Here is a 27959-nt window from a genome sequence, read left to right on the forward strand (position 1 = left end):
GTGTGACCATATGTGTATCCGTGCTGCACAGATACAACATTGTCCAAACATCTCATGAAACACTTGACTCAATTTACAGCTTCTGATAGGAGAGATGTGAAGTGGATTTTCTCAGATTTCTCAACTTCATAGAGTGAACTCACGAGTCAGTCTTTCTCTGTCCTCACAAATTCTGTATCTATCTGTCTGTCTGTCTAAAATTCAATTTGTTAAAAGATTATAGGCCTATATATATATATATATATATATATATATATATATATATATATTATAATATATAAATAAAATATCTAATGTGTTTGTATATATAAATATACACACACAGTGCTGTATATGATCAAAGATGGCTGTAAAAAATAAATCTGCATTGTTTATCCTTTTGATATTTTATTCAGGTGTTCTCCAAACTCATCATGCATTATAGGAGAAGACTCAGATAACTGTTCTCTTATTTGGAGAAAAACATTTATTTCATAATGTGACCCCCTCCCACACACACACTTTCAATTCTTTTACTTCAATGAAAGGTTCGATTTTTGCTACTTTTTTTTAATAAAATATCAAAAGGATTAACAATGCAGATTTATTTTTTTAAAGCCATCTTTGATCATATTTACCAAGGGGGCAAATAATTCTGACACGCACTGTATATACATACACACGCAAACACACACACACACAAAATACAATTTTCTGTGGATCTCCTTTCACTCATCTGGGAAAAAAAGGCTTAATTTTCAAGATTTTTTCACGCTGTTTTTTACACTGTTAGTGTTTTCATCTCTCCTTTTCTCCGCTACATGCCAGGTCATGCGAAATTGTGATGATACCAGTTCTTTGTTTGCAATAAGAATCCAAAATGTTCAGCATTGCCATATAAATCCCAGCATTGCAATGATTTTTGAAGGAGGGGTTCAACACACTTTGGTTTAATGAGATGGGAACGTAGCTCTTTCTATCCTTGTTTTGATCTGGAAATGTAGTGAATTTCATGGAGAAAGGGGTGGATGTGCTTTTGCTTGTGATTTTAGGGTCATTTAGAGGTTTAGATGACAAGATTATCTCATTTCTAACCCTTTTATTTCCTCCCATTTGTGGTTTGTTGTTCTGAACTCTCTATGAAATCCATATTTCAACGTTATAGGTAAAGAAAAGTGCAGGAAAGGGCTTGGTGCTATTAGATAAACCACTCTCTATGCAGACACATACACAAGAATGTTTAATTTTATATGATAGGACAATCTAAACCAAACATCTGGAGACCCAGCGTCCCACCAAAGCAAACAAATTCTCAGATTTTCCTGTGAACCCAATGTTTTTATCCCACCTGACTTTGAGTCATTACACATTTTAGTTTTTCAAAATCACACTTTAATTGCGTATTACATATTTAAGTGATCCGAAATCTGATAATGGTCGAAAAAATGATCTAGATCATTGTAGTAGTTAGTTTAAATGGACTTAAGTCATATGCAAGCATTCAACCCTGTGTAGGATTCTGAAAGTGTGTTTATGAAGATTTATGAAGTGTTTTTTTTTTGTCAGCTATAACTCATGATAGTGTGAGTTTGCATACAGCATGCTTGTGTGTGTAAAAGACAAGCATGTGTGTGACATATGAAATACATTTAGTTTAAGAAGGCTGTGAGAATGCTGCTGCCTTATTCTTGTGTGTGTTTTGTGGTTGTGTTTGAATAAATCTTTGTGTAAGTATGTGAACCTGGGATTGAAACCTCTGTGCTTCTCACATTATGCCTAACAGCATCTAAAACTAAATCACAATATAACATGGCTTGGCTTCTCATGCCTTATTGCTTAAATAACATTCAAAAAGTTCAACAATTTAGTGAACAGAAATAATTGTGAAATAAAGTTTCTCTTGCTATTGGTAATGTAAACATCTCTCTCTTTTTCTCACACAGCAGCCAGTGAGGGGAGGATAAATGGAGGAGAGGATTTTTTTCAGAAGGTGAGAATAAATTTGTTTATTTTTTGCTTATTTCCATGAGATCTCAGGTGTACCTGCTCTTTTGGTCAGTAATTAAAAAAATAAAAATAAAATAAATCACGACCATCATTCTTGTTCCAGTAGCATGCTGGTGTCTCTAGCATGTTTTTTGTGTGTGAGAGAGAGCTTGTGGTGAGGCTTCTTTAAACACATAATAAACCTGACCAAAGATGCTCGATGAAGGAGCCAATTCGGAACGATGATTGATTTGGTCCAAACAATTATCCCTGCTTAGGTTTCTAATAAACAGAGATAACAAGGGCCAATGAAATTGTCAAAATATTCTTGGTTTGGCTCAGATGATTGAGGTTTGCATATAGTCTATGAACAGCGCTACTCTGGTTGCAGTATTGATATGATCACTGGTTTCTGTCCTCACTTGCACTTTTGCTGTCTTTCCATGGTTGATCCAGGAGACTTCAGTTCTCAGGCAGTCTAAAATGGTATATGTATCCTCTTTATATGTATATTTTCTTGTATGCATGTCATGTTTTAGCAGAGAATTTATCTTTGTTAGAGATCAAATACCATCAGACTTGATGATTCTGTTCTTCATGTAGGCTATCATGTGTAAAAAATGCAGACGCAAGGATCACTTTATTGTCAGTTTGCAGGTTGGTCTGTATGTGAAGTTTTTTTTTTTTTTTAAAGTCACAATGAAACAGAAGTAGTGGCAGATCATTATGATGTACATCCAAGTGAAATGGACTTTGTTCTGTCCAGTGGTTGTCGCTATTTTGTCCCGTCAGGCGGTGTCTATTTGATGGTGGTTTTCTGAGAATCAGCCACAAGCAAAGATAAATGGAGGAAACACACAAATGTCTGATGATTTTGATAGTGGTGACATGGGTGGTATTTTTGGGGGGAGTTAGGCGAGAGTAATCATTTCAGTGATTAAAACTTTTGTTGAGTTTCCCTTCCCTGCAGTGAAGGGATTGGAATTATGCCATTCTCTGTCTCTGTCTTTGTCTCCAATCTCCATCATTATCATTTTCTGAAACATCACCACAGCGGTAGTCTCTGCCAATCTCTTCATTGTACTTTTACTGTTGCATTTACTTAAAATTCACTAAAAATGTTTAAAAACAGAATCTAACATGACAGAGAATTACACTTCTGCTGGCATAGTTACCGATTCAATATCAATAAATGTCAAATAAATATACAATACTGTTCAAAAGTTTAGGTTTGTAAAACAATATTTTGAAATATATATATTTTTTAAATGTATTATTTATTGAATTTTTACAAATGTATTTTTTATTACACATATTTAAAATAACTTTTCTATTTTAATATACTTTTTAAATCACTTTAAAATGTCAATTATTTTAGGATTATTTTATGAATAGATAAGTTCACTTTTGATAATTTTAATGCAAAAGTATTAAGTGAAAAAAGTATTAATTAGGCTACTTAAAATATAAATCTTATTGATCCCAAACTTTTGAATGGTGATTTTATATAATAAAAATATGTCAGTCTGTCAAACCAAACACCATGTTAAAGAACTAGTTGACCCCAAAATTTTAATTCTGTCATCATTTACTCACCCTCTTGTTGTTCCAAACCTGAATGACTTTCTTTCCTTTTTTGCAACATATATTTTGAGAAATGTCTGTTTTTCCTTTATACAATGAAAGTCAATGGGCTCCAATGTTGTTTGGTTCCCATTAAAAAAGAAAGTCATACAGCTTTAGAACAACATGAAGGTGAGTAAATAATGACAGAAATGTTTTGGGTGGATTATCCCTTTAATTCCTAATGTGCCACTAAGAGTGCATCTTACGGATCAGTAAATATATTGCAGTGTCTGTAATGGATTTGTTTGATTTATTTCAGAGTGCACACCTGTGCTGTTTAGCCTACATTGAAAGTAAAGGCTTTCCCAACCCTTCCCTCGTTCCGTTTCCCTCCTTTTCTCCTCCTCACACCTCTTTTCTTAGCTTGTTCTCCTGAGTGCTCCTCAGCTGAATCAACAAAGGAAACAGGAAGCAGATCTCTATACACATGCTCGTTCACATGCACTCTCTCATACACATCATTTGTCAAATATAAACACTCTGCTCTCCATCACTGTGCCCATTTTTAATGACTTAATGAAGATCAGAGATTTTGTGACTCTGGTACTTTGAAGTCACTGCCGTTTGAAACTCTTTCTCCTGTTAACGGTGGGTGTATACATTCCTGTGACAGGATGAAATTGGGTGTGGGGGAATAGGAAAGTAACATTTTCAAATGTATAGCTAACCCAATTTTTCTGGAATCGTCTGACCCATTTGAGAGGTATGTGCTGGTCTGTCACAAAAATAAACCGCAAACCCCAAAACTGCTGTGTGGTCTGTCAGAAATCTCTCTCATCTGCAGAGCGGAGCCAAAGAAAGCAGTCAAGAGAGAAAGTGAGAGCAGGTCGGGAATAAAGACCTATAGAATGCACAGCAGCGTTGCAGCACAACACAAACACACAGAATGGAAATGGGATCTGGCTCTCTGCCTGTACAAACTTTAAGCACCGTTTACCTTTTCATCCCATCTGAAATGTTCAGTTTTCCTTCAGGCATGTTTGATTGTGTCTTTGTTTGGTTCAAGGTCATCAGTGTAGAGAGTTTTGACGTTGTTGCATTGCTTAACGGAAACACCGTATTTAAACTTAACTGAAAAGTACAGACTAGCTAATATTACTGTGTGGCTTTTTCTACTGCTGCAGTCATAAAGTTACATTGTTTTTAGCTTACAAGTGGCTAGCTTCTTGTGTCTACAAGTGACTTTGGATAAAATTAGTAATATAATAATTTTATAAAAATATCACCAATGCTGAATTTATTCAAAAAGACAAAAATATAAAAAAAATCTTACCAACACCAAACTTTTGAACTGTATTGTGTATATCTCTAACATGGCAAACCTGCAAGAAAAAATATAAGAATAATAATTATTACTATTATTTACAATTATAATATATTAATAAAATATAAATTAATAATTATATTTGGTATTATTGTATATAAATTTTTTTTTCTTGCAGTTTTGCTATGTTAGCTAGTTACATATTGTTACATTAGTGACATTCAAATCAGCAGAATTTTTTAACAACATGGTACAATACATTCAGAAAATCAGTGGTTATGTTTGCAAGACATAAAAACACAAGATCAAAGAAGAACATAAGATGTAGCTTTTTTTGTTCATCATGTCACATATGCAGAATGATGCAGAATCAAACATGATACCCTGAATTTTGGACTCTTTGAAAAGGCTTTAATTTCATAAAGCCAAAGACAGAAAATATTTTGATGGCTTCATAGTCAGAATTGTGTAAAGTTGTTTGTAATGTTTTTGCATGTTGTAATATAGAAGTAAATGCAGGCACACTGTATCAAGGATAAGAACATTACTGTTTTATTGTAGCTTTGCTGTTTTCAAACTGTAATTTCACAACTCTGAATCACAGGATGTGTCACAGCTGTGCATGTAATTTACAGACTTAAGAAGATCTGGAGAGATTAATAAACTTGTTCCCCTAAGTTAAAAAAAACATTCTCATGTTCTTTTGTCCTTTAGGGTGTCAAAACAAAATATAAACTGAAGCCTGCTGTTGAACCACGGGTCCAAGACTAATGAAACCTGGATAAGTATAGGCCGTAAATTTTAGAATAGCATGGGAGACTGAATGTTCCCAGTTTATGCATGAGCATGTGCAGGCTTGGGTTTAAACATGCAATAAGTGCATGATCGTAACTGACTTCTGCCCACCATTTCTAAGGTCCATTGAAGAGATTGTGTGGTGGATGAGAATACATTCATACTGCAGGCAAAAGTGGGCCAAATCCGAAATTTGTGAAACTTATTTTTATTTATTTTATAACAGACTGAACAGCACAAACCACATGTAATCTAATATTTTCAATTCTGATTTGGGCCACTTTGGCTACTTTCCAATTTAATGCTCAGATCTGAATTATAATTTTTTTTTTTTTTTGTATAGCAGTTCACATTGTTGTTTTAAATGTGGCCAATATGAGTTTCCAGTGTGAACAGATCATGGTCCTGGAGTGACCCACATGTACAAAAAAACGATAAAAAGACGTCAAGCAGCACGCTGTCATATGGTAGTAAATATGGAGGACATTAAAGTAAGTGATTACACAGTTATTTATAGTGTGATCTGCTGCGGAAGCCAGTGAATTTATGTGCAGGCAATAATAAAAAACAAAGACAAGTATGCGAAAAGAGAGCAGAGTTTTTAAACATTTATGATACGAGCCCTTGTGTTTTGCTTGTATACAGTACAACATGTATATATATACAGTATATAGTTCTGACACATCACACATCCACTGACTACCTTTCGCAAATGTCTTGATAACTTTGGGTATGTAAAATCTTTGAAGTGACTCCAATGAGCACAGAATTGTGACAAATGTAGCTCTAGACGCAGAGGTGTCAAACTCAGTTCCTAACACACCTGAACCGACTAATCAAGGTCTTTCGGATTACTAGAAACTTCTAGGCAGGTGTTTCGGAGCTGGTTGGAGCTACACTCTATAGGACAGTGGCCCTCTAGAAGCGGAGTTTGACACGTGCTTTAGAGTGACTTAAAAGTCGCATGAATTCCAATATGACTGTTCAGACTGAGGTCCCATTGCAAAACATCTGACCTGTGTCGGATTTAGAACCACTTTTGGAAGTGGCACAAATCGGAATTGAAAAGATCAGATTCTATGTGGTTTGTGAGAAAAACATCTGTGAGAGTCACATGTAAGCAAAAAAAATCTAATTTGGGCCACATTTACCTTCAGTCTGAACATAGCTTTCAATATGAGGTCCAAATACAGAGACAGGTCTGATGTTTTGCAATGCGACATCAGTCTGAACAGTCATATCGGAATGAATGCGACTTTTACGTCACTTGACGTATTTACAATAGATCGACATTCGTCACAATTCTGCACTGATGGAAGTCATTTCAAAGATTTTACATACTGGAACTTTGGTCACTCTGTAAACAAAGAAGACGGCAGCGAAGTTAGTTATACACTCATGATGAGTATTAAGGTGACCGCTCTATACAAGCAAAACTAAACGGAAAACTTTACAAGAAATCTTTGCTTTCCTTCTCTTCCTCGTCTGCGTCTTTTTTATTATCTCTGCGCAAATTCACTAGCTTCCGAAGCACATCACCTTAGAAATGCATACGTAAGTGCTGACTTCAGTGGCCTGCATGTTTACTTCAGTATGCCGTCTTCAGTTCACTACTGTGACCAGTTCACAATAAATGAGGAATAAGTCAGTAGCCTAAATGACTGCTTATTATAGTACAGTCAATCTGTCTGAGGAGCAGGTGCAAATCTATGCCACGTTTATTTAAAATATAAAAATAAATAAATTCTATTTAGTATTAGCCCAGAGGCTGAGATTCTCCTAAAGTTCCTGTGGAAAACTACACTTGAGTTTATATATATATAAATAATTGCTGCAGTTTCATGCTCAGATTTTTTTTTTCCTGAAAGAAATTGGCTTTGTAGCCAAAACTTCTCATGAGAACTGCTGTACAGTAAAGCCTTGCTGACCATGAAAGCCAAGAGGTTTTAAAAGGCAGGAAGATAGAGAGTCTGCCACAAAACGGGTAAAGAAATGTGTTTTCTATGGAGACAAAGGAGAGTGTTTCTAAAGTTGCGGTTTTCTCTAAAAAGTGAATTTACATGAAAGACAAAACCACTAAAAATAGTGAAGCGCTCTGCCTTCTTCCAGAGTAAAATCATGGCAGAGTTTTATAAAACATTGAACCTGTATATTCATGTAGCTTGCAAATTACCATAAGTTTCTCTTTTGTGTATTTTATATGGACACAAAACACGTTACCATTCTTGCTTTTTCTCTCTTTTCCTTCACATATGCTACTGGTTAGCACGCTAGGCCTGTCAAAGGCTCGCTGCCAACTGGCTGTTACATGTTTCACAGGTTTTTGAGCCAGCTGTGTGTATATGTGTGTGAAACTGAGAAAGTAGGGCATGTTTTAGCCAGAGAGAGCGATGATTGTAAGACCTCTGTTAAAACATTTCTGTCAGTGTGAATATTTTAGCATAACTGAAAAAGTTCTTGTGTGTTTGTTTGAGAATGACAAAACATGTATTTGCTAATATTAGCATAGCAAGCCTATGTGTTTTTAATGCATAATTTGAGTGTTTTACATTGCATTTGCATCCACTCATGTTCATTTTTTGTGTTTTAGGTCATGGATGAAACAAACACTCAGATTGCCTGGCCGTCCAAACTGAAGATTGGAGCAAAGTCCAAAAAAGGTATACACACGCACACAGGCAGACAGTAGTTATGGCAGAAGTCTCTGCGCTAGTCACACAGCATAAACTTACACTCTGTTCACAAGTAGCCGTGTCTAACATAGAATTATATTCAGTTGGTATCCTGCTGTCTTTTTTCAGTATCACAATCGTGTTTTGTCTGTCCGTTGGTTGTTTGTTTGGAATATCTTACAGCTTTAAAAAGGTAGTTAAGATTTTCGATAGATGCCCATTTTCCATCTAGGAACTGCATTTTCTTCGTTCCCTGATCAAATATATATTTCTGTTCAAATATTTGGAGTCAGTAAGATTTTTTTCTCTAAGTTAGCACTTCTATTACACATTAAACATTTATACTGTTAAAAAAATATGTCTATTTCACATAAATGTTCTTTTAAACTTTCTGTTTCTCAGAGAATCCTAAAATGTATCATGGTTTGCACAATAATATTAAGCAGCACAACATTAATAATAAGAAATGTTTCTTGAGCATCAAATCAGCATATGTACCATTTTCACATGTCTAGGGTTCTCAGAAGAGGAAGTTGTCACAGTTGGGTAAACTTCTATAGCAGTGAACGGGAGACAGCAGCACATATTATTTTTGTATACCCATTTGCTCTGATAGCAAATGAAAAAAATCATTATTTATGACTTTCCAAAAAAGGGAAAAATATGAAGAGATTGATTATGCCAGTCAGAAGAGAGAAAGATGTGAAATTTTGCTGTCACTCCCTCAGCTGTTGTATTAGAAACACCCTCGCGGTAGCGTTAATTATTATTATTTAATTTTTGTCGTTTATTCCCAGTTTAATATTAAACAACGTATAGCAAAATAAATGTATATTACATTTTTTCAAAATGAAATGTGATAAACTTGACTAGATTTGCGATGTTGATAACTGTGGAAACTCATCACAGTCTGTGAAAATGGTCCATTAGAATGATTAGAAGGGTCATGTGACACTGAAGACTGATGAAAATTCAGCTTTGCCATCTCAGGAATAAATTATGCTTTAAAATACATTGAAATAAAAAAGGCATTTTAAATGGTAATAATATTTCACAGTATTACTGTTTTTATTTTATTTTGATCAAATAAATGCAGCCTTGGTGAGCTTTCAAAACATTTCCATTTTATATAAAACGTAAATGGTAACTAACATCTGATTGTGTAGCAGAGATTAGGTATAGCAAGTCTGTAACTTCTCTAATTTTCTGTGGCAACAGTTCAGACTGAAATGTTGGCTTTAAAAAGCCATAGAATGTAATCAGGCCCTTAAGGGTTTTCCTAAATGATTCATGTGAGCGGATCTGGCAACACTAGACAAAACCGAATCTAGTGTGGGTGAAGAGTGACATGGAGCTGGATGGATTAGGTCTCTCTAAAGAAGTTAATGTTTTTTGCTACGTTGAATGTTTAAAAGACAGGCCAGTTTGCTGTATTTCTCGTAAGTCTTATTCAAAAGATGACAGGCTCATAATTTGTGCTTTTCCATGTAACTGACGATATATGAATGTACTTTTGTAGCTCATATTTTGTGAAGCTGTTTGTGTGCTTATCTGCCTGTGTGCACGTTTGCACACATGTTTGTTTATGTGGCTCATTTCCACATGACTAAAAGACTCAAAGAGTGTGTTTTTGGAGGTTCATTTCACCTTGCACTCAGTAATTTCTCTTTTTAAAACCCCTAAATAAATGAATAATAATAATCCTAGTCGAAATCATGTACACTCCCATAAGATGAAGACTGTCTTATCAGTATCCTAGTAAATGCTGATTTATTTGACATGGTGCAGGTCAGCTCATGGGGGCTGCCATGATAAGATCACCAGCAAAAATTGGACATTTTTGCTGGTCTAAATTGATAACTGACTTTTAATGAACATTTCTAAAATTATATTGGTAACCGGCCGCAAACTTTTACTAAGTATACACAACCACCATACAATGAAAAAAATCCATTCTCTCCTTTTTTTTAATCCTCAAAAAGTCTAAACATTCTCAATAATCAGGCCGTTTGGATTTTCTGAGCACTATGATGTCATAATGCTCATGCTCCGCCCACGACCACTGACTGACTGTCCCGTATTAGCATATTTCTGCCCTCAGCCATTCGACAAACCCATGGAAGAGAGGGGTGGGGTGAGCAGTTGCTCATTATCATTTAAAGAGACGTACCGAAACAGGTCACTGTGAACAAAGCTGTTTTTGAGGAGGTAAAAAGGGTGTTGTTTTACACAACCATTGAGGAATTTTAACCAAAGTATATTACAAACTTTACATGACACCCTAAAGAATCATACCAACTTGTGGAAAATGGGCATCCGATGACCCCTTTAAAGTACCATATTTCTTCAGAATCAGTCATTTTGGATGTGCCCAAGATCTCTCTTTCTTTTCATCTCTGTACATTTCCCCTCCTTTGTTTTTTTCCTGATTTCTGTATTTCTGTAAAGTCCCCTGTTGATCTTGTTGCAAATAATGGTCACTGTTAGGGTTAACGGTTAGACTCACAATGCTAAACTATATTTTACTTTCCCAGGTCTCAAACTGTTTTCTCATTTTCTCTCTCTTTTTTCCTTCTTATATGTTTCGGCCTCTGTAACAGATGTTATCAATCTGAGAGATGTCTGTTCCACTCTGTCCTGAGTCAGTAAAGCACTTTTAAATGAGGCTGTCGGACAAAACAAAATCAGTCTCTACTGGAGTGTAGAGAGACCAGACAGTTTGGTTGACGACAGGAATAAGTGACTAGGTTGAAGCCATGTCCAGCCACTGTGTCTATGTGTGTTTGTATATGAATATATAAACTACGATTCATAAGTTTGGGCTCAGTACGATTTATGTTTTATGAAAGAAATGAATACATTTATTCAACAAGGACACATTAAATTGATCAAAAGTGACAGTAAAGACTTTTATAATGTTACAAAATATTTCTGTCAAATAAATGTTCTTTTGAGATTTTCGTCAAAGAATCCTTGAAAACTGATCATGGTTTAAAAATATTCAATATTCAAAACCATTTTCAACATTGATAATAATAAGAAATGTTTCAGCAAATCAGCATATTAGAATGATTTCTGCAAATTCAGCTTTGCCATCACAGGAATAAAGTGCATTTTAAGATATAATAAAATAGAAAACAGTTATTTAATTTTTTTTATAATATTCACAATATTATTGTTTTACTATATTTTTGACCAAACATTTGAATGATAGTATGTATGTATGTATATAAATAAATAAATAAATATATATATATATGTGTATGTATGTGTGTGTAATATATGTGTTTGTTTATACTGTACATATACACCCTTATATTGAGAACTTTAAATGAAAGACAGACATTGGTGTTGATATAATAACCTTGTATATGCACGCATGAACTATTAGATTTTTCACAGACATGCATAGACATTCTCCATTCATAACACATGCCACACATGCAACCCCACACAAACACACACATGCTGGAGTTGATGAATACCACATGGCAGGAAGAGGATAGTGTGGTGGGCTGGACTAGGAGACCCCTACTGGTGTTACTATAATACCTCCCCCAGTAACAGTGTGTGTGTGTGTGTAAGACAGGGATCCTTCCTGTTTCATCCCCCCTGCTCTTCTAGGTCCAAATCCTGTAGTTTGTGGGAGTGTTTTAGGGGGGGGTGAGTAAGTCAGAGAATATGTGTAGAGAAAAACTGAATTCCAAGTTACACTACTAGAGCTATTTTTAGAGAGCAGCAGTAAAGCAGACATGTGTTGTATTTCTCATGATGTATGTTGGGGGCGTCTTTGTGGAAAACTGAAAGAGAAATGTGTTAACTCTTGAGACCACTGGTTTTGAAACCAGTTGTGATTTCATTCATTGTGTAAAATAATAGCGCAAATTGTGTTGTGAAGCACCTTTATTAATGGATGACTAATTTCTTCTCCTGTCCTGTACTCATCTGCTTTCTTCCTCTCCTCCTCACAGATCCACATATTAAGGTCAGCGGAAAGAGGGAAGATGTGCGAGAGGCCAAAGAGACAATAATGTCCGTTCTTGACACAAAGGTAAGCACTAAACATATAATTGTCATGGTAACTGCAGGAAAAATTAGGTCTTTTTGGGTTCACTATAAAAAAAACATTTTATAAATCAGTATTTTTTATAATTTCCTAGTACAAGGATGTTAATATACGAACATCTTTAAAGGCTAAATTGCATAAGATATTAGGAGAGAATATTTATTTTTCTTACCACATTGAGAAATATTTTTTTCTTGTTTTCAGCATAAATATTTCTTGTTTAATAAAAATCTGGCAAAATATATAGCAAAACTGCAATGAAATGTTACACCAATCAGAAGATACAGTAATATTGTGTAATGTTACCATTTAAAATAAGGTTTTTCTATATAAATAAATTATTTTAAAATGTAATTTATTCCTGTGATGGCAAAGCTGAATTTTCAGCATCATTACTCCAGTCTTCAGTGTCACATGATCCTTCAGAACTCATTCTAATATGCTGATTTGCTTCTCAAAAATAATTCTTATCATTACCAATGATGAAAACAGTTGTGCTGTTTAATATGTTTGTGTGATTCCTTTTTTTCAGGATTTGTTAATGAATAGAAATTTATTTCTTGTCTCTGTTGATCAATTTAAAGACTTCTGGCTGAATAAAGATATTAATTTCTTTAAAAATAAAACATTTACTGAACATTTTAAAATGTTTCGGAAAAACCGTTGAACGTCAGTGTATCTGAATGCAGTCTACTAAGAGTTATGAACAGGGTTAAATGATTTTAATTCAGCTATGAAAGGTTTCCATGAATGCTGTGTTACTACCTTTGACACCCACAGAGTAATCGTGTGACCCTGAAGATGGACGTATCACACACAGAACACTCGCATGTTATTGGGAAAGGAGGGAATAACATCAAACGAGTTATGGAAGAGACGGGCTGTCACATACACTTTCCAGACTCCAACAGGCACAGCCAGGGGGAGAAGAGCAACCAGGTACACACACACACACACACACCAACCCAACCAAGACCAGCAACAAGTCATACATTTTAGTTACTAATAGTTACTCAAATAGTTACTCACATTTTGGTCTTTTACTCACAAAAATAGTAAATGGAGGGTGAATACATAATGACAGAATTTTTGTTTTTGCGTGAATTATCCCTACTATGGGAATATGTTTAGTTCTTTGTGCTAATTTAGCAAGCACACAGCAAATCTCTTCCATCCAGCCAACTTTTACTATCCTGCAGTGGCTGAACTCTAGCTGAATCATTTTATTGGCTGAGGGACACGAGGCAGTTTGTATTGGCCGGAGGATGAGAACGGTTTGGAGTAAGATGGATCTGATTGGCTGTTGGATGGCTCTCAGGTTTAAATAGACTGCTGAGTGGTCTGACGAGGCGTGCAGACAGTTTGGAATGTTAGTAGCGTATACAAGCGCACGCATGCACAAACACCGACCTCAGAGCCAAACCAGATGGACTCTCTGAACTGGGCCGGATCACCTCGTTCCAAACCGGGATTAATTCTCACAGGCCTTGATTAAACGTGTGGTCGTCAGGATGAAATGATGAAAAAAAAAAAAAAAACAGCAGGACGTTTAATTAAGGTTTTTTAGACTGGCAGACTGCCACACACATACTCCTATTTAATGTTTCGATTGGTAATAAATCAGGTTTCTGGACGTGACATTGCGTCCTATTTAAAAAAATTCTTACAGGATGAGAGAAAGGAATTAACAGCTGCACATATTATGAAAAAAAAACATCATGAAGAACAATCGTCTTTTTGTCCCCTTCTTTTTCTGTCAGGTGTCGATTGCGGGGCAGCTGACTGGTGTTGAGGCAGCGCGAGTTAAAATACGGGTGAGACTCTGTTTATGAGCTTGCTTTCTTCTTTTCTTTCATGGTCACTTGTCACTATGTGCAGGCCAGGGGTTTTAAAACTTTTCGATGCCACTGAACCCCATATATGATGAAGGCCCATTTATAATGTAGCAAGGATTACATTATAAAAACAATGTCTCCAAAAATAAATAATTGTTTTTTGTTAGTGATTGCTCTAAATCCTAAACAATTTAAAATATAATCTGTAAAATATTTACTTGCAAATATTCAGAATTAAGTTGACATATCTTTTTTTCTACTCACTATTAGATGTATAAACCTGAAGAGAAACCCTTTCATTTTATATTGTATTTTTATTTAAAATGTATTTTTAAGTGCTTATAACAGGACTTTTGCAGAGAATTTTGCTTTAAAGCTTTTTTTTTTTTCTCAAAGCCATTTCAATATATTACTAAATTAATATGTTAAGCTATTTGATTAATAACTTTAAACACATTAACCTGGACAGCCCTAAATACACTGTAGTGTTTTTCCTTTCTAATTTTCTGCTCTAACGCCCCCTTGTGGCCCAGTTTGAAAGGCCAATCATAGATTAGGGGCTTTATGTGCTGCACCCTAGTGGTTAAAAATGCCATAACTTCTTGTTGTGTGTTGTCTTCAACCCTCTGTTGTTTTCTACTCAAAAGCATCACTCTTTCCCATCCTCTCTGTAGGAGCTGTTGCCGTTGATGCTGATGTTTGAATGCAGTGGGGTGGTGCAGCATGTGGACTGTAGCTCTCCTGTAGTTCAGCATATCTCCCACACTTACAATGTCTCCATCTCCTTCAAAGCACCCTCCCGTCTCTATGGCAACACTGCCATCGTCCGTGGCAACCAGAACAATGCCAGTGGTGTTAAGGTGAGGCATGAAGTGATAGACATACCAGGAATGCTGCTATTGAAAGAGATTTTATTATTTTATTTAATCTATTTTATTATAATTAATTGATTATATATATATATATATATATATATATATATATATATATATATATATATATATATATATATATATATATATATACATATATATATATATATATATATATATATATATATATATATAAAAGCAAGGGTGAAAATTTTAACTTTATGCATACACTCACCTAAAGGATTATTAGGAACACCTGTTCAATTTCTCATTAATGCAATTATCTAATCAACCAATCACATGGCAGTTGCTTCAATGCATTTAGGGGTGTGGTCCTGGTCAAGACAATCTCCTGAACTCCAAACTGAATGTCATAATTGGAAAGAAAGGTGATTTAAGCAATTTTGAGCTTGGCATGGTTGTTGGTGCCAGACTGTATCACACACAGTATGAGTATTTCGCAATCTGCTCAGTTACTGGGATATTCACGCAAAACTATTTCTAGGGTTTACAAAGAATGGTATGAAAAGGGAAAAACATCCAGTATGCGGCAGTCCTGTGGGCGAAAATGCCTTGTTGATGCTAGAGGTCAGAGGAGAATGGGCCGACTGATTCAAGCTGATAGAAGAGCAACTTTGACTTAAATAACTACTCGTTACAACCGAGGTATTCAGCAAAGCATTTGTGAAGCCACAACACGCACAACCTTGAGGCGGATGGGCTACAATAGCAGAAGACCCCACCGGGTACCACTCATCTCCACTACAAATAGGAAAAAGAGGCTACAATTTGCAAGAGCTCACCAAAATTGGACAGTTGAAGACTGGAAAAATGTTGCCTGGTCTGATGAGTCTCGATTTCTCTTGAGACATTCAGATGGTAGAGTCATAATTTGGCGTAAACAGAATGAGAATATGGATCCATCATGCCTTGTTACCACTGTGCAGGCTGGTGGTGGTGGTGTAATGGTGTGGGGGATGTTTTCTTGGCACACTTTAGGCCCCTTAGTGCCAATTGGGCATCGTTTAAATGCCACGGCCTACCTGAGCATTGTTTCTGACCATATCCATCCCTTTATGGCCACCATGTACCCATCCTCTGATGGCTACTTCCAGCACGATAATGCACCATGTCACAAAGCTCAAATCATTTCAAATTGGTTTCTTGAACATGACAATGACTTCACTGTACTAAAATGGCCCCCACAGTCACCAGATCTCAACCCAATAGAGCATCTTTGGGATGTGGTGGAACGGGAGCTTCGTGCCCTGGATGTGCATCCCACAAATCTCCATCAACTGCAAGATGCTATCCTATCAATATGGGGCAACATTTCTAAAGAATGCTTTCAGCACCTTGTTGAATCAATGCCACGTAGAATTAAGGCAGTTCTGAAGGCGAAAGGGGGTCAAACACAGTATTAGTATGGTGTTCCTAATAATCCTTTAGGTGAGTGTACAATATTGTTCAACGGTTTGGGGTTAGTATGATTTTTATTAAATGTTTTTGAATGAAGTTTCTTATGCTCACCAAGGCTATGTTTATTTCATCTAAAAAAATACAGTAAAAACCCTAATAATGTGGAATATTACAATTTAAAATGACTGTTTTCTATTTGAATATATTATAATACAATTTATTCCTGTGACGACAAAGCTGAATTTTCAGCATCATTACTCCAGTCTTCACTCAGTGTTTCGTGATCCTTCAGAAATCATTCTTATATGCTGATTTGATGCTAAAGACACATTTATTATTATCAATGTTGAAAACGGTTGTGCTGCTTAACATATTTGTGGGAACTGATGCATATTTTTTGAGGATTCTTTGAAGAATAAAAAACTTTTGAAACTATGTGGAAGTAGTGTAGAATGTTTGAATGTTGAATGTTTAATGCGTTCTTGCTGACTTAAAGTATTAATTTCTTTCTTTTTTTAAATCTTAGTGACCCCAAACATTTGAACTGTAGTATTAAAACCATTTCAAATTAACTAAAATAAATGGTAAAGGCATGGTAACAGTTTTAACATGATGACCTTCCAATGTCAAAAAATGAAATGGTAAAATCTGAATTTATTAGTGAAAGTCAACCCCTAAAAGTGCACATAGTTGACCCAAAACCAATCAAAACCTACTGAAGTGGCATTCATTAGCAGATCTGAAATGAGCGAGCTCTTGAGTAGGAGAAGGAATGAAACTAGGTCATTTCATGAAATGGAGAGATTTAGTTTTCGAGTAGAGCTGCCAGAAATTAAACTGAAAACAGCAGCCTCCACCCTCCACCACATAATATAAGGTATTACAAGAGATGGGTGACGGTTTTATTAGTGTGAGTATGTGTAAGCTTATATGCTGGCATCCCTGTGTGTGTTTGTGTTACTGCAGATCTATATCTAGTGTGTGCTGCTAACATGTTTGCGTGTTTCAGCGCGGTACGGCTTTGTTATTGGAGCACCTCGCTGGGTCTTTGGCCGGCTCAGTGCTGGTCAGCACACAACTGGACATCGCGCCCCAGCACCACCACTTCCTTTTGGGCCGCAACGGAGCCAATGTCAAGCACATTTCCCAGCGCACTGGAGCCAATATTCACTTCCCCGAGCTCAACACTCACACTAGCCGCTCTGCTGTCTACATACAGGGCAGCATTGATGGCGTATGTGCGGCTAGACAGCAGCTAATGGTATGGCAACAGTTTATCTGTCTTTTTTCTATTCTATCTTATGCTCTTTAATTTAATATCTCCCTCCATATTTGTGGCCAGTCTGCGAAACAGAACACATGTTATGTTGAAAGAGATGACATTGAGATAGATGTTTGGATGAGAGTCTGTAAGTACTGACAGATGATGAGACTCATGCCGGGCTGGATGAAGACTTCGAGGCTTTAGCAACTTGCCCGACCAGAGGGATTTCAAAACTCTTGCCAGATTTTTTCCTCTCTGCTCTTGTTTTTTCTTTTTTCTTTTCAAAACAGGAAATGCAGATTTAGCCAAGCTGCCATTTCAAACTATAATCTCATTTTTGAGGTCTAATTATAAGACGTGCAAAACTACATATTTTCTAAATCTATTAATCTATTAGTAAATTTATTTTTATTTCCGTTTTTGTAATTTTAGTACTTCATATTAACCTTATTTTATTTCAGTTAGTTGACAAGACAACAGTTCTAATTTCCTTTTAAATTTAAAGCTGCAGTCTATAACTTTTTTGGGGTTAAAAATTATCCAAAATAAATTTGAGCAAGTACATAACCAGCCAGTGTTCAAACTTATCTGCTTGCTTTAGCTTGATTCAAAACGGTAAGCTTGTAATAATGTTTTTGATTCCAGTGGTACTGGTGGATTTCCGTGGGAAATTCGAGCATGTCTTTGCGTAATTACATCACATTTATTTTATTTATTTGTTTATTTGAAAAGGGACAATGTACACTGATCAACATTCAGAACAAATGTAAGCGTACCCGAGTTAGCCACAGGCTACATCTGTACACATAAAGAAGGAGTCTCGGCTAGTAGGCTATATTGCGTGTGAGGATGTTGGAGGTGGAGATTTATAGCCTTTTCTCACTGCACTTGCTATAATTAAACTTATCAATTTGATGGCGGATCCAGAAAGGTTCAAACGACAATCACCAGTGACAACTGGAGATTCACCCAGTGTAAAATGCAAAAGACTTCGGAGTAAAATTAGACTACACAGAAATGGAAACTAAAAAAAGAAAAGAAAAAGAAAAGAAATGGAAACTGACCTACAGGTAGCCCTAATATAGCCTGGTTAAACCAGACCATTCTCAGTTGTAACTGAGTTATGGTCTGGCAAAGCGTCATAGACAAATCATTTCCAGAGGGCCGTCACAGAGCGATGAAGGAGATGACGTATGCAGAGCGGTGGAGAAACATCTCCGAGTGTTGTTCTTTGCTCGGTTTTTAACAAAAAGGAAACGTTCAAATCGCTTAAAACAGACGCCATAGCTGATTCGAACGAGTGATGTTCGACGGCGGCATCCATCTTTGTAATGTAGGCTACAAAATCTGCTTCAAAATCCCAGCGCTGTCGTCATCATGTAAAGCCCGCCCAAACATTTCAGATTGGTGCCTCGATTTCGACGGATTGGAAATGGGCTTGAATGAGCTCTTTGCCAGACTAACTTTCAGAGCAAATCTAAATTTGCCGGAAGTTGTCTGGGTTTTCCCAGGCTAGCCCTAAATACACATTAAATGTAGTCACGCAATGCTGATGTTGTTAACGTTAACAATTTGAGAACAAAGTATAATTTGCACAGTTTGACGTGATATGATAAGCGATCGTTAGATTTAATCAGCGCGATTTACTGCAATGCTTTTTTTCCCTTAGTTGGTCAGAACAAAAGTGGATGTTACTTACTTGTTCAGATGACATTTCCGGTGAAAATTCTTATGTTGGTCATACTTCCAAAAAGTTGAATCAGTGATTCCGAATGACAGTCTCCACACCGGCGCGGCGACTGACAGCCGCACATTCTCCTCAAAACATTGGATTCATCCGCGCTGTGCCGTGCCGAGGTAATACTCACGTAAAGTTGATAATTCTGCGAATAACTGCAATTGCAGATTTCGAACAGAGATGGCGACAAAGAGGAAAAACTATGGACTGCAGCTTTAAGTGTTAATATCTATATTTTATTTTTTCAGTTAGAACAAGTTTTCAGTTAACAAAAAAATTATTTTTTATGGTTTTAGTTGTAGTTTTATGTAACAATAGCAACACTGCTAATCCATCTTAAAGGAAAGGTCCGGTTTAAAAAGTTAAACTTAAAAAAAAAAAAAAAAGGTTGTGCACAGTTCCACTTGTCTCTCTTGGATACAGTGAGGTACTTATGTTATGATGGAAGTGAATGGGGGCCAATCATACACGTTAAAATACTCCACTTAATAGTACAGCCACAAAATGTGAACAATAATGAATATTAACATGATTTTACTGTGATAAAATCACTTACTAACCATTTCTGTGTAAAGTTATATTCACTTCTATTGTACGTGCCTCATCATAACCTTGATTTTTTTCCTTTATAAACTGTGGTAAAATAATAATAATTATAAATAAATACATTATATTATATTAATTATAATAATTAAAAATAAATTAATTAATAAAAAAAATGTAGGTTGAGTTTAACCCAGTACATTAATTTAAGGAAACCCATTATATAATTAGGCTGAATCAGTTAATAAGGTAAAAGGTTGTGATTTTTCCGAATTGATTTGTATGCGTGTTTGAATTCATGTATATTTTAGGGTTGTCTGCCGTTGGTGCTGCTGTTTGATATTAAGGAGGAGATGGAGGTGGCATCTCAGGTCGTCACTACACTTATGGAGCAGCTAGATGTCTTCATCAGTATTAAACCGAAACCGAAACAACCCAGCAAGGTGACAAAAGCCCAGCTTTTTTGTGTATATGTGGTACATTTAGACTCTGTCACTGACTATACGTTTTCCTCACAGTCTGTGATAGTGAAGAGCGTGGAAAGGAATGCTGGGAGTATGTATGAGGTGCGCAAGATCCTGTTGGGGCTGGAGTCCAGCAGTGTGCCCTCTTCTTTCAACCATGTCACTGTTAATGGACATGCTCCAGCCTCCCCTCCCCTGATTGGCTCCATTGGACTGGACACGCTAGCTTCAGCTGAACTGAGGCTAAGAACTCTGGGTAATGTAGTTAGTGTGTGTGTGTGTATATATATATATAAATTACTTAACCACAGTGTAAGGTACATTTATGATCTAAAAGTAATTCCTTGAATGTGTATTCTAAGCCAGGCCTGTTTGTATTAATACAACATACACAGTCCTGCTTTAGCTTTGCAGTCACTATAATTACTACTGTCTGTGTTCGCAGATTACAACTTACGCTGCCAAACAGCTCCATAATTAGCTACAGCTGTGTGTGTGTGTGTGTTTGTGTTTGCCTGTGTTCCACATTCACTCACACACTATTTGTGACTTAAAACAGTCCCCTCTGTTGTTCTCAAGACTCTGACTTAGTTGTGCATGTTTAGAGTACAGTTACATTTAGGATCAGTATGATAATAGTAATTAAGTTAACAATCATGCTGGTAACAATAGCTTTGTTTGAAAACCTAGCAAGCTGTCTACCTTGATAACTTTTATAACATGGTAGGTTAAACTATGTTGTCTTGTAATTTATCTCTTTTTGACCAAATCAAGGCAGCATCACATGTGTAATTTATGGAAAAGACAATGCCAGAATATATATTACAACAAAAATAATCAAAGATTATTTAACAACTCAAATGGGTTGTGGTAAATGTTGAAAATAATACAATAATTTTTTTTTTTTTTTTTTTTTTTTAAGAATATAATTTATTTATTTATTTATAATAAATAAAGAATATATTTATTTGTTTGTTTTATAATTTAAAATGTACTATTTCACCCAACATTTGTCTGTGTTTTTTGTGCTCATTAGAGTATCAAATTATTAGCTTAGCAACATGCTAATGTTTGAAGATTGTTTATAAAATCAGTAATAAAATCGGATAACAATGGTATTGTGAATTTAGATTCTTTAGCTAAGTCATGCTAAAAAGCTGTTTTTCAGGCAGGTCCAACTAGTATGCTAATGATCTATTGTTGTCTCCTGAAATTGCTTGTGCTGTCCCTCAGTTGAAAGTTGCATTGGAGCTAAATAAATAAATGAATAATAATGTAAATGTATACACAACGTTATGCACTAAAAAATTGTGATTGCCAATACTTTTGATATTAACTTTTCACTCTTTCTTCTGTCTCTATTTCTTCAGCTGGTATTCTAAGGTCTGTCAGTCCCATTTCTAATGGTTCCCCAAACCCAAACTGTGTTCTTAATGGACACGGCTCTGTGTTGAGCATTCAGAAAGGAGCAGTGAACAACACGCAACACATTCATACATCTGCTCACACCCACTCACACACATCTGCTCACACACATTCACATGCTCCGGGTCACACTGCTTCACTATGGGCCAGTGCACTTAGTTCAACTAACACATCAGGTGAGTGCAGGCTCTTGTAAACCTCATATATTATTTATGATTATTATATAACCCTCTCTCACTGTCCCTTGCTCAGGGTTTTCCACAGACCTGATGTTGCAGTCAGTGTCTCAGACGACTCTCAGTGGTCTTCTGCTCTCTGGGGTCCAGAGTCAAGCACACGCTCACACACCGTCCCCTCCACCTGGACTCGCACCAATACACAAACCACCCAGTGCAGAACATCTCAACGGACATGTGAGGAACTTCTCTTTATTAAAGTTATTATGTGTGCATCTGTTTTGTTTTAAACTCACTATGGTTCTTGTGTATGTTTTTGCTGGATGCTTTGTTGCAGCTCGCAAATTCTGTGTATAGCCGAATCTCCTCTGTATCACTGAACCCTGGCCACTGTGACACGGCCCAGGAAGTCATTGGACACACCCAATCAGAATCCATTTCCAATAAATCTACAGATGAAGGTACAGAACACTATCTATCTATCTATCTATCTATCTATCTATCTATCTATCTATCTATCTATCTATCTATCTATCTATCTATCTATCTATCTATCTATCTATCTCTCTATCTCTCTCTCTATCTCTATCTCTATCTCTATCTCTATCTCTATCTCTATCTCTATATATATCTATTTATCTATCTGTCTGTGTATCTATCTATCTTATCTATCTATCTGTGTCTATCTGTCTGTCTATCTATCTTATCTATCTATCTGTCTATCTATATGTCTGTCTGTCTATCTATGTGTCTGTCTATCTATCTATACTGTATGTCTGTCTATCTATGTGTCTATCTATCTGTCTGTCTGTTTAGCATTGTTTGGACCCTTGGTTCACTGTGTACAGTATTGATTCATTATAATATTCACTATTTGTGTGTGTATGTACTGTATGTTTATATCAGGCTCAGATACGTTTGTTGAAGTGGGCATGCCCAGAAGTCCGTCTCACTCAGCCAATGGGAGTGAGCTGAAGCAGATGCTGGCCTCGGTGTCGTCAGGGAAACGGCATACGATGGAACTTCTGCAGAGAACCAAAAACTCACTTCTCCAGTATGTTCAGTCATAAAATGACCTTGCAATATGATGACAATTCTGTTTATATAAAAAGTTTATCGAACAAGGTTACACTGCAGCTATGAAGTACAGCTTAAATTTTGTTTGCATGTGCAGTGTTGAGTGTGTGTTGGCCGATTCTGATTGTGAGAATCAAGTGGCTGATAAAAGGGCACCAGGAAGTGAGAGAGCTGCAGAAAGACGACTTGGACCACATATGCAGGTTTATACACACACACACACACTATACTCATATACAAGTGTACAAAAACTAAAAATATTTACACGGTCCTTGTGTTTAAATGTTTTTCAGGCTTATGACTATGAGAAAAAGAAGCTACTGGCCACTAAAGGTGAGCAAAGACTTGATCTCTTAATTTAACATCTTAATGTGAAAATGTACATAAGTAACATCTGAATATCAGATCACTGGTTAGGTTGTTGATAAACAGTTGTGTTGTTTTGTATAGCCATGCTGAAGAAGCCTGTTGTGACAGAGATTCGAACACCCACAGATACCTGGAGTGGATTGGGCTTCTCTAAATCAATGCCAGCTGAGGGCATGAAAGAGCTGCGCAGGGCACACCATGTGCCATATAAACCCAGCATGAGCACAACGTATGAGGTACAAACTCACCGGTGCACAGTCACATGCAGCCGCAATTCAGTTCAGCTTAAATGAAGCTACATCTAAACTAAAGGTTTTTGATAATGATCTCTTCAAAATTTATTTGAAATAAATATTTATTTTCAAAGTTGCTTTTTTGTGTGTTTTCCAGGACCCTCATCTCTCTGTGTCACTGTCTGGGAGCCAGGAGGGTTTGGGGAATGACACCAAATCCGATAATTGGGGGGATTTGAATGGGAATGTTAACGTCAATGGGAACGGACTGTCAGGAAATTCTGAATTTTCCCCTGCTATCAGCAGCCCAAAGAGAATCAAGAACAAATCTTGTAAGACTAAAGATTTTGTACTCATTAAACTTTCTTCTAAACTTTACTGCCTACTCACTTGTTCTGTCTTTCTCTTTATCTGTGTGTTTGGGTCAGTAGGTGAGCAGTATCTCAGCAGCAGTAATTATATGGACAGTATCTCTATGCCTGGCAGTAATGGCTGCTCTCTCAGCTCCTCTCTCAAAGGAACAGATCTCCCAGAGCTCTTCAGCAAACTCGGTCTCGGAAAATATACAGACATCTTCCAACAGCAGGAGGTCATTTTAGATTTGCATGTACACAAGGAAATACCAATGTTTGCAATGCAATTTTTTTTTATAATTTGTGTTTGCATCATTACTCAAACTATATTAATATTTATATTAATATGTTTTAGTAAAAACAAATATTTAAATGTAAATTATACTTTGTGTTTATTTAGTGAAACAGTGTAGAAAAGTTGCCTTGATTATTTGTCTTTACTTCTTCCATTAAACATTTTTAATCTAATTGGAAATAAAAGTTCTCCTTGCACGCAAAAATAATGAACAAATGTGGATTAGTGGATATACAGTAGTCTCTGCCTTTTGTAAATGCACATTTATACGTGTATGTCTCTGTGTTGTTGTCTGATAGATTGATCTGCAAACATTTGTTACATTAACGGATCCAGACCTGAAGGAACTGGGAATCACAACATTTGGTGCTCGCAGGAAAATGATACTGGCGATCTCAGGTCAGTCAACTTTGTGTTTGTGTCTAAGCTACAGATCAAAAGGGGGGGGAAAAGATAAACCAAGATAAATAAATAAAGATAAACTGTCTGAGAGACGCGCACACATGAAGCCTCTGCTCATAGAGCGCGCGAGTAATGAACTGAGTCGGTTAAATACACATAGGCCTACTTATGTGTCAAAATGCCCATCTTTGCAAGTATCAAAGGATGTGGAAAGAATAGGATGACACAACAGACTTGTTTACCACAATAACCTGATAAAAAAAATATTTTAATTTAATTTATTTGCTGAATGAATATTCACATACACAAAATATAGTGTATTCTGTTTGTATTATAAATAAACTCAGCAAAAAATTAACCGTCCTCACTTTCAACTGCTTTTATTTCCAGTAAATTTCTTAAAATGTGTAAATATTTGTATGAACATAAACAGATCAACAACTGAGACATAAACATGATCATAAACAGAAATTGAATAATGAGTCCTTGAACTGAGCGGGGGCAATATCAAATCAAAAGTAATATCAAAAGCAGCAGTTAGTATCTGGTGTGGTCACCTGCTTTAAGTTCTACAGAGCATCACATCCTCATGGACTGAGCCAGATTTGCCCGTTCTTAATGTGAGATGTTACTCCACTCTTCCACCAAGGCACTTGTAACTTCTCAAATATGTCTGGGGGCCACAGCCAATCAGAAGAGCTTGTTGGCAGGCTCTCTCTGCAAGCACAGAGGATAAATACATAATCAAATGTATCAAATAATCAAATGTAATTAATTTATTAAAAATACATGCTGTGTGACCGAAAACAAAAACTTGTTTGTTCACATTGAGGTCACAGTTCTTATTTACTTTAATTTATTTTCAGGATCTGAGGTGTTTTATCCATTGTTGCTTTCAGTAATTAGGACATGGTGTTGGGCGTCTAACATTACGGACATTGCAGTTTATCTGCAGTCTTCATGCCTCCCTGCAGCAGGACTATGGCATTATTTGGATTATACAAAATTATCTTTATCATACAGTATCCTGAAAAAGGGACGTTTCTTTTCTTCTGAGTTATATATATATATATATATATATATATATGTATGTATTTATGTGTGTGTGTGTGTGTGTGTGTGTGTATGCATATATGATTTATGTTGTACATGTATGTATGTATGTACGTCATAGATTCATAGTGTATATGAAATTGGAACCCTATTTAGTATCTTTGCTCCAAACATAGTTAGCTACCTACCTAGACAGCATTTTAAAGTAATAATTAAACATTTAAAGGGGACCTATTAATAATAGGTTAATAATCATTATGCAAAATCCACTTTTACATGGTGTTTGAACATAAATGTGTGTCGGCAGTGTGTGTACACAACTACCCTATAATGGTAAAAATCCACCCACTCTTCTTTTTTTAATCCCGGTAAATCATAAGCAGTGTCTCAGAACAAGCCGTTTGCAGATTGTAGCTTTTATGACATCACAAATGCTTAGGCCCCACCCTGACAGACTCCGCCCTATTAGCATAGACCCCGCCCTGAGTGAGCTGTACACAGTCCGCCATGTTTATCTCCTCGCCAGAGCATTTAACAGCACCATTCAAGTATGAAATGTATTCTTATTAAAGCTACTAAAGTTAATCAAATCAAGAGCAGTGAGTGATTTTCTTTTGTTGTTTGATTCATATTAACAGCATATAGCTGTAGGTACTGTATATCACGCTGCTTTCACTTTAATACACTCAAAAACGGGCATTTTCAACATGGTGTAATAAACGATCTGTGGGATATTTTGAGCTGAAACTTCACAGACACATTCTGGGGACACCTGAGACTTATATTACCTATATTATCTTAGGTCCCCTTAAAAAAAGAAAGTCAATCATTTACTTCTTGGTGTAATGTGTGTCAGTGACTGTCCTAGTGTAGCTACCTAATGTGTTTTGTTTGTGTTTACTTGATGGATTACTGATCATATTTGAATGTCTCCTCAGATCTGAATAAGAGCAGGAGGAAGCTTTTTGACATGCCCAACATTCGCTCCTCCTTCTTAGAAGGCGGGGCCAGCGGTCGCCTGTCGCGCCAATTCCACTCAGACATGGCAAGTGTCAGTGGTCGCTGGTGATCTCTTACCTGCAGGATTCTGGACCACAAACCACTTCATACTGGACTCTGGTTGATATAGAAAGCCAAAAAGTAATGCAGATTCTTGCAGATCTAAAAAAAAAAAAAAATGTGTTGGGATGCCATTAAGGTTGATTTTTGTCTGTGCCTAAAAATATATGAAGGGAATTTATTCAATATTGTTAAGAATGTTCCACTAATATGGTCTTGCATTTACTCTGGGAGAACAGGCAGAGCACAGAGTTTAAAACTAACCATACTGTCAGCAAGAGCGCTTCGGTATTGGTGTCTAGCACTTTAATCTGTAAACTCTGCTGTTTTTGCCGGTAGGTTGTATGCAACGTCTTGTCTTTTGTAACGTCGGACTGTCCAGTGTCAAAGCCAAACACGTGCACTTATTTAGCAGGTAATTCCAGATCACACACAAAGATCATCACAACCAGCTGATGCTTATGTTGTTTACCAGACTGTTATATTCATGTTCAGTGTTTAATTATACATTGGTCATTGTGGTATTGTTGTATTTTAATACATTTTATTTGATAGTTTCTTTATGTTTTCATATTTTATGTTAATCTTTTTAAAAGGCATTTTCAGTTTACTTTTTTTATTTTGACTGTTTATTGTTTAGTCTGTAGTCTGATTAATCAGAACGCCTCATAGTCATCTCAAACAGATGTCAGTCATTATTTTGGTGTAAATGAAGTCTCTGGTTTTCCGTAGAATAACAGAATGCCATAAAATTCCGGTGATTTGTTTTGGAATATCTGTTTAATTATTATTTGCATGTACTTGTTGCACAAACATCAAATTTAAGCTGCATTAGGTACTTTGTTGAAGTTGTTTGCATGTATAATGGAATTAGTTTCCTTTGTATGTGGAAAACATATGTCTATCTGACAGGTGTTTTGTCAGGTTTGTGTGTGTGTGTGTGTGTGTGTGTGCGTGCGTGTGCTTGTCCTTTAGCTCAAAGCCATAAATAAAA

The 27959-nt window shown here is 36.2% G+C and overlaps 1 protein-coding gene across 3 annotated transcripts in view; it reads left to right on the forward strand.

Annotated features, from left to right (window-relative positions):
• Positions 1 to 27712, forward strand: part of bicc1a (BicC family RNA binding protein 1a) — a 33438-nt gene extending 5726 nt beyond the window's left edge. The window contains exons 2-21 of one of the 3 annotated variants that reach the window (XM_056235030.1): positions 1923 to 1969; positions 8241 to 8310; positions 12294 to 12373; positions 13169 to 13327; positions 14149 to 14202; positions 14898 to 15083; positions 17524 to 17775; positions 20371 to 20502; positions 20578 to 20779; positions 21894 to 22124; positions 22201 to 22361; positions 22462 to 22585; positions 23031 to 23178; positions 23299 to 23404; positions 23495 to 23534; positions 23697 to 23806; positions 23961 to 24135; positions 24232 to 24392; positions 24751 to 24850; positions 26845 to 27712. In XM_056235030.1, coding sequence (XP_056091005.1) covers positions 1923 to 1969; positions 8241 to 8310; positions 12294 to 12373; positions 13169 to 13327; positions 14149 to 14202; positions 14898 to 15083; positions 17524 to 17775; positions 20371 to 20502; positions 20578 to 20779; positions 21894 to 22124; positions 22201 to 22361; positions 22462 to 22585; positions 23031 to 23178; positions 23299 to 23404; positions 23495 to 23534; positions 23697 to 23806; positions 23961 to 24135; positions 24232 to 24392; positions 24751 to 24850; positions 26845 to 26975 — 2669 coding nt within the window. In that variant the 3' untranslated portion in view covers positions 26976 to 27712. Of the gene's footprint in view, positions 1 to 1922; positions 1970 to 8240; positions 8311 to 12293; positions 12374 to 13168; positions 13328 to 14148; positions 14203 to 14897; positions 15084 to 17523; positions 17776 to 20370; positions 20503 to 20577; positions 20780 to 21893; positions 22125 to 22200; positions 22362 to 22461; positions 22586 to 23030; positions 23179 to 23298; positions 23535 to 23651; positions 23807 to 23960; positions 24136 to 24231; positions 24393 to 24750; positions 24851 to 26844 lie in introns of all 3 variants that reach the window. The other 2 variants (XM_056235029.1, XM_056235028.1) reach the window with 2 other exon arrangements.
• Positions 27713 to 27959: the final 247 nt, after the last annotated feature.

The sequence above is a fragment of the Rhinichthys klamathensis genome, unplaced genomic scaffold, assembly GCF_029890125.1.
Source record: "Rhinichthys klamathensis goyatoka isolate OS25496 unplaced genomic scaffold, OSU_Roscu_1.1 h1tg000412l_1, whole genome shotgun sequence".
In the NCBI taxonomy this organism is placed as follows: domain Eukaryota; kingdom Metazoa; phylum Chordata; class Actinopteri; order Cypriniformes; family Leuciscidae; genus Rhinichthys; species Rhinichthys klamathensis.